The sequence below is a fragment of the Symphalangus syndactylus genome, chromosome 9 (genome assembly GCF_028878055.3).
Source record: "Symphalangus syndactylus isolate Jambi chromosome 9, NHGRI_mSymSyn1-v2.1_pri, whole genome shotgun sequence".
Classification (NCBI taxonomy): domain Eukaryota; kingdom Metazoa; phylum Chordata; class Mammalia; order Primates; family Hylobatidae; genus Symphalangus; species Symphalangus syndactylus.
In genome coordinates, this window is record NC_072431.2 from 58,501,078 (window position 1) to 58,508,571 (window position 7,494).

The following is a 7,494-nucleotide window of genomic DNA, read 5'->3' on the forward strand; positions in this document are numbered from 1 at the left end:
TATGTGTGCTCAGAAAAACTCAGTAAATTTTAACAGTGACCAAGGATAAATACAATTAGAAAGATAAATCTGTTAATGTAGAAGCAAAGGTATCAGATGTCATCAATATATTTTGGCTGTTATTTTCCTTTCCCTATGCCTCTGCTTTTCCTTTTATTTAAATGGATAATTGATAATTAAAAAAAAAAAAAAAAAAAAAAAAAAAAAAAACAAACAAACACATCTGTGAACTGTTTTTACTCACACTTCTGACACAATGTGTGATTTTTTTCATACACCAACCAATTCTCTGGACACCAACTGGTGCCCTACAATTCAATTCAATTCTGACACTACCTGTAACTGGTGCAGACTCCACAGATTGTGGGCTCAGTCCCTCAAGACTGCTCCCATTTCAGACGCCAGTCTTACTTTCCGAGTTTTCACCTGTGCTTTGGACCGGCTATAAATCAAGGGCTTCCACAATCCTCTCCTCAGTCTCAGGTTTGATAATTTGCTAGGATGGTCATAGGTCTCATATGTATTTTTATTATATATACACGTGTACGTATATATGTATAGATACACATGTATATGGGCGTATATGTATATGTATATACACATATATGTGTATATATATATACATGCACATGTATGTATATATACACACGTATATATACATACATGTACATGTATATGCGTGCATGTGTGTATATACATATACATGTATGTGTATACATATATGTATGTGTATATACCTATATACATGCATGTATATATACATGTATGTATATACATACATGTACATGTATGTATATAGGTATATATACATACACACACACACACACCACCACCACACCCAGGTAATTTTTTGGGGTATTTTTTTTTTTTTTGAGACAGAGTCTCACTCTGTCTCCCAGGCTGGAGTGCAGTGGCGCGATCTCGGCTCACTGCAAGCTCCGCCTCCCAGGTTCCCGCCATTCTCCTGCCTCGGCCTCCGGAGTAGCTGGGACTCCAGGTGCCCACCACTGCGCCCAGCTAACTTTTTTTGTATTTTTTAGTAGAGACGGGGTTTCATAGTGTTAGCCAGGATGGTCTCGATCTCCTGACCTCGTGATCCGCCCGCCTTGGCCTCCCAAAGTGCTGGGATTACAGGCGTGAGCCACTGCACCCGGCCTTTTTTGGATATTTTTTGTAGAGACAGTCTGGCTATTTCCCAAGCTGGTCTTGAACTCTTGGGCTCAAGTGATCTGCCTGTCTTGGCCTCACAGGTGTGAGCCACCACACCCAGCCCTATTTTTTTTAATAATTATTTTTTCTTTTATAGAGATGGGGGTCCTCCTATGTTGCCTAGGCTGGTCTCGAACTCCTGTCCTCAAGCAATCCTCCCACCTTGGCCTCCCAAAGTGCTGGGATTACAGGCGTGAGCCACTGTGCCCGACCCAGAACTGGATTTTATTTTTCTTTATTTTTGTAAGACAAGGTCTTGTTCTGTTGCTCAGGCTGGAGCGCAGTGGCACGATCATGGCTCACTGCAGCCTCAACCTCCTGGACTCAAGCAATCCTCCTATCTCAGCCTCAGCTGGGACTACAGGCATGCACCACTATGCCTAGATTTTTTAAAAATTTTTTGCAGAGACAGGGTCTTGCTATGTTGCCCAGGCTGGTCTCAAATTCCTGGGCCTCAAGCAATCCTCCCACCTCAACTTCCCAAAGTGCTGGAATTATAATCATGAGCCACCATGCAAGGGCCTAAAATCCAGTTTTAGCAAGAACCCTGCTAAGTTAGTTTAGCAAAAACCTGCCACCCTCCATATCTAATTACTCTTTTTTCTTTTTCTTTTCTTTCTTTTTTTTTTTTTTTTGAGACAATCTCTCTCTGTTGCCCAAACTGGAGGGCATGATCTCAGCTCACTGCAACCTCACCTCCTGGGTTCAAGTGATTCTCCTGACTCAGCCTCCTGAGTAGCTGGAACTACAGGTGCACACCACCACACCCAGCTAATTTTTGTATTTTTTTTAGAGACGAGGTTTCGCCATGTTGGCCAGGCTGATCTCAAACTCCTGACTTCAAGTGATCCACCTGCCTCAGCCTCCCAGAGTGCTGGGATGACAGGCGTGAGCCACCGCTCCCAGCCCATATCTAATTACTCTTGATATTTATCTGATCAGGTTCCTTGTCCTCCATCATCCCCCAGGCGATGTCTGATCAGCCTGGCCTGTCTTCAGCAAGAATACCCCTTCCCTCTGATGTTTCCTCTTGATCATTTTCCATCCACTGACCCCCATCCTGCTCCTTGGCTATAAATTGCCACTTGCCCATGCTGTGTTGAGAGCTGAGCCCAATCTCTCTCCCCTCACTGCCAGACCTCACTGCAAGACCCCACTCAGTGGCTCCTGTATTTATTAGGATGGTCCTGAATAAAGTCTTCCTTACCATGCTTTAACAAGTAGCACTGAGCCGGGCATGGTGGCTCACGCCTGTAATCCCAGCACCTTGGGAGGCTGAGGCGGGCAGATCACGAGGTCAGGAGATCGAGACCATCCTGGCTAACACGGTAAAACCCCGTCTCTACTAAAAAAAATACAAAAAAAAAAAAAATTAGCCAGGCGTGGTGGCGGGTGCCTGTAGTCCCAGCTGCTCAGGAGGCTGAGGCAGGAGAATGGCGTGAACCCAGGAGGTGGTGCTTGCAGTGAGCTGAGATCGCGCCACTGCACTCCAGCCTGGGTGATAGCGCGAGACTCTATCTCAAAAAAAAAAAAAAAGTAACACTGAATAATTTTTTTTATTAAGTTTAACTCCACCATTCCACTTTCATTCTCTTTTCCTTTCAATTTCTTTAGCAAATGTCTTTGCAGCTTTCCAACATGCTGCACATGTCTTCTGCTTCCCGGAAGAAAAAGGACATGTTCAGAGTTGTCATGGGCCAGAGGCTTGCCCAGCCTGCTCTAAGGGAAGTCAAGGTTTGGTTACCCTCTACTGGCCAGCTGATGGCAGCCAAAATAGGTGGTGATGAGAATGAGCGAGGAAGATCCAGAAATGCACCTTTTTAGAGAGAACCATGAACACCTTACTGGAAATGGAAGGAAGGTGCCAGAGACAACACTAAATGCTGGAATCTTTTCCTCTCCTGGATTTCCGCTGCAAAGGGCACTGGAATTATTTTTCTTTTGTCAAGCCAATAATCTCCCAGGCATGGTGGTGTGCATCTGATCCCAGCTACTTGGGAGGCTGAGGCAGGAGGATTGCTTGAGCACAGGAATTCTCGACTAGCCTGGGCAACATGGCGAAACCCCTATGAAACACTTTTTCAAAAAATAGGTGCGGTGCGGGTGCGGTGGCTCACGCCTGTAATCCCAGCACTTTGGGAGGCGGAGGTGGGCAGATCCTGAGGTCAGGAGATCGAGACCATCCTGCCCAACATGGTGAAACCCCATCTCTACTAAAAATACAAAAAGCTAGGTGTGGTTGCGTGTGCCTGCAATCCCAGCAACTTGGGAGGCTGAGGCAGGAGAATTGCTTCAACCAGGGAGTTGGAGGTTGCAGTGAGCCGAGGTGGCACCACTGCACTCCAGCCTGGCGACAAAGCAAGACTCAGTCTCACAAAAAAAAAAAAAATAATAATAATAATAATAATAGTCCAGCATGGTGGCATGCATGGGAATTATTTTTCTTTTGTGGTCCCAGCTACTCGGGAGGCTGAGGCAGCAGGATTGCTTGAGCCCAGGAGTTCTGTACCAGCCTGGGCAACATGGTAAAACCCCTACAAATAATTGTTTTAAAAACTAGCCAGGTATGGTAGCATGTGCCTACTTGCGAGGCTGAGGTGGGAGGATCACTTGAGTTCAGGAGTTGGAGGCTGCAGTGAGCTATGATCACACCACTGCACTCCAGCCTGGGCAACAGAGTGAGGCCCTACCGCAAATAAATAAATAAAAATAAAAAATCTCTTGAGACACAGCAAACACACAGGATTGGAGAATCTGGCTTGTGCTCTCAGCTTTGATACTAATTAGCTAACTAGTGTACCTTGGATCCGACTTCTTCAGGCACTGGTTTCTTCAACTGAAAACAAGAACAAGAGTTTAACCAGATTGTCCTTAAGGTCTCTTTTGACATTAATGTTTTACAGCAGCTCTAAGCCCCTTTGCTTGAGGAGCACCTCAGCCCTGGAAAGGAGAATGGGTTTGGAAATAGATGGATTTTCTTCAAGCCCCAGCATAACCACTTAATGGTTTCATAAGTAGACAAAGACCCGTTGACCAAGAGGCTGGATGGAGCCCCGCCAAAGCATCGACACAGGTGTGGCTCTTGGAATGTGTGCAGGTTTCCCGGTTCTTCCCTCTGTCCTGGTGATCCTGTTTCCATTTCCCATCTCTTTCTTCCCCGTCTAACTGAGAGGCAGTAGAGCACAGGCTTTGGAGAAAGGGGGCCAAGTTTTACTCCTGATGCTCCCACGTATCAGTTGTGTGATATTGGAAAAGTGACTTTTCTGAGCCTGTTTCCTGGTCTATAAAATGGAGATTTGGGGGCCAGGCACAGTGGCTCACGGTGGCTCCCAGCACTTTGGGAGGCTGAGGCAGGCGGATCACTTGAGGTCACGAGTTCGAGACCATGGGGGAATGAATTAATAGGACTAACCATGTGATAATTGTTAAAGCTGGCCAATGTATATGGAGGCTTTTTTTTTTTTTTTTTGTGAGACAGAGTCTCACTCTGTCACCAGGCTGGAGTGCAGTGGTGCAATCTCAGCCCACTGCAATGTCTGCCTCCCGGGTTCAAGCAATTGTCCTGCCTCAGCCACCCGAGTAGCTGGGATTACAGGCATGCGCCACCACACCCAGCTAATTTTTGTATTTTTAATAGAGACAGAGTTTCACCATGTTGGCCAGGATGGTCTTGATCTCTTGACCTCGTGATCCGCCTGTCTCAGCCTCCTAAAGTGCTGGTATTACAGGCGTGAGCCACTGTGCCCTGCCAAGACTCATTTTTTTTTAAGAGAAAGCAAGTTTATTAGAGAAGTAAAGAAACAGCCGGGCATGGTGGCTCACACCTGTAATCCCAGCACTTTGGGAGGCTGAGGTGGGCAGATCATGAGGTCAGGCGATCAAGACCATCCTGGCCAATGTGGTGAAACCCCGTCTCTACTAAAATACAAAAAAAATAAAAAATTAGCCGGGCGTGGTGGCACGCGCCTGTAGTCCCAGCTACTCGGGAGGCTGAGGCAGAGGAATTGCTTGAACCCAGGAGGCGGAGGTTGCAGTGAGCCAAGATTGCGCCACTGCACTCCAGCCTGGTGACAGAGCAAGACTCCATCTCAAAAAAAAAAAAAAAGAAAGAAAGAAACAAAAGAATGCACATGGAGGCTCATTTTCTCTAATTTTGCATGTCTTTAAACATAAAAAAATTTTAAATTATCCTGGAAAACATCAGGGAAAAATGATATTGAGTATGAATTCATGACGCATTTGGACAGGGAATTCCACGTGCAGGCAGCCATATTGGTGTTCCTTAACACATGTGAGTTTTGCAGGACCAGACAAAAGCAAACTCACAGGGGGCCAGACGGAGTAGTGCTGAGGTCAAAAATACAGAATCTTCAGTCCGGAAACCTGCAGCCGAGCCGGAGCAGCAGGAGGAAAAGGCAGGCAAAGACATCTTCAACAAGTCCTGCAGCATTGGAAGGAGTTCAGCCCTTAGGTCTTCTGCTCAGGAAGTTTAGGACCCACAGAAGGGCAAGGCTACTTCTGATTGATGTCATCGTGACCCTGGTCTGCAAAGTTGAGGACTAAACTCTGACTGTTTTCTTCTTTTGCCCAAATTCCTATCTAAGAGGCCTGGAGAGTCGCCCCCTCAAACCATAAAGCCTCATCAGATGGGTTTTATTTAACCTTATATAACCTGGCTGACTTTCCAACCAGGCTCTGGCGTAACATCACATGTCAGATAAAGAAGGAAACGAAAATATTTCCACCCCAAATATGTTTTTTTGCCATATCTTGAAATAACCCTACAAAGCTGTCTCTTGTGGGGAAAATCTACACTTGGTAGAGAATCCCCTTCCCTTTCCAGGACTTTTTCCTGATCCAGGAGAGAATCAGCTGGACATCTGGCACTTTTTAAAGTCTGATAAGAAATATTTGCAGTCTGTTCTTTCTGAAGCCTGCTGCCTGGAGGCTCCATCTGCATAATGGGAACCCTGGTCTCCACAACCCCTTAGTTCAGCGGTCCCCAACCCTTTTTGGAACCAGGAACCAGTTTTGTGGAAGACAATTTTTTCCACAGATGGCAGGAGGGGGATGGATGGTTTCGTGGTTTCAGGATGATTCAAGCACATTACATTTATTGTGCACTTTATTTCTATTATTATTACATTGTAATATATAGTGAAATAATTATACAACTCATCATAACATAGAATTAGTGGGAGCCGAGTTTGTTTTCCTGTAATTAGAGGGTCCCATTGGGGAATTATGGGAGACACCGACAGATCATCAGGTATTAGATTCTCATAAAGAGTGCACAACCTAGATCCCTCGCACGCACTGTCCACAATAGGGTTTGTGCTCCTGTGAGAATCTAATGCTATGGCTGATCTGATAGGAGGCGGAGCTCAGGCGGTAATTAGAGCAATGGGGAGTGGCTGTAGATACAGGTGAAGCTTTGCTCCTGTAGCTCACCTCCTGCAGTACCGCCCAGTTCCTAACAGGCCATGGACTGGTATCTGTCTGTGCCCCAAGGGTTGGGGACGCCTGCCTTAGTCAACCCAGACATTCCTTTCTATTGATTATAGGTCTTTAGACAATAACTTTCAGCCAGTTGCCCATTAGAAAATCCTTGAGTTCACCTATGACTTGGAACATCTCCGCTTGGAATTGTCCTGCCTTTCCCACAGAACCAATGTTCACCTTACATGTATTGATTGGTGTCTTATGTCTCCCTAAATTGTATAAACCCAAGCTGTAGCCCGACCATCATAGGTACATGTTCTTAGGACCTCTTGAGACTGTGCCTCGGGCCATTGGTCACTCATATTTGGCTCAAAATAAATGTCTTCAAATATTTTACAGTTTGACTGTTTTCATCAACGAAGTATTAACTCAATCTCTGGCTTCACGGGCCAAGCACGGCATTCCATGTCCATAAACCTGGACCGAGGAGCTGGGCCCAAGGGTACCCAGTGACCTCAATCCAGGTTTATGGACAAGGAACTCTGTGCTTGTCCCAAGGGTACTCAGGGACCTTGGGCTCTGAAGTCCACGAGGGGAACCGAGGTGGCTGCCTCAGCCCATGCCCTCCCTGCCCCAGGGCGTCGGGGTTGGGTGGGAGAACCGCCGAAGACTTCATCTGGTCTGACCGTCTTTGGTAAAAACAGAAAGAGTCCCTGGCTTTTTATTTTCGGGGTCAACTCAGCTCCTCCCCGATGTCTCAAGGGCCAGAGACACAGAGAGGACCTCCCGAATTTCTAGAGGGGCCGCTACGGCCCCGCACGACTTTTTCCGCGGGGGCGGGGC

General features: G+C 46.4%; 1 protein-coding gene across 1 annotated transcript in view; it reads left to right on the forward strand.

Annotated features, from left to right (window-relative positions):
• Positions 1-4,800, forward strand: part of ZKSCAN1 (zinc finger with KRAB and SCAN domains 1) — a 34,697-nt gene extending 29,897 nt beyond the window's left edge. The window contains exon 6 of the mRNA XM_063646240.1: positions 2,824-4,800. Coding sequence (XP_063502310.1) covers positions 2,824-2,993 — 170 coding nt within the window. The 3' untranslated portion in view covers positions 2,994-4,800. The remainder of the gene's footprint in view (positions 1-2,823) is intronic.
• The last annotated feature ends 2,694 nt before the right edge of the window (positions 4,801-7,494 follow it).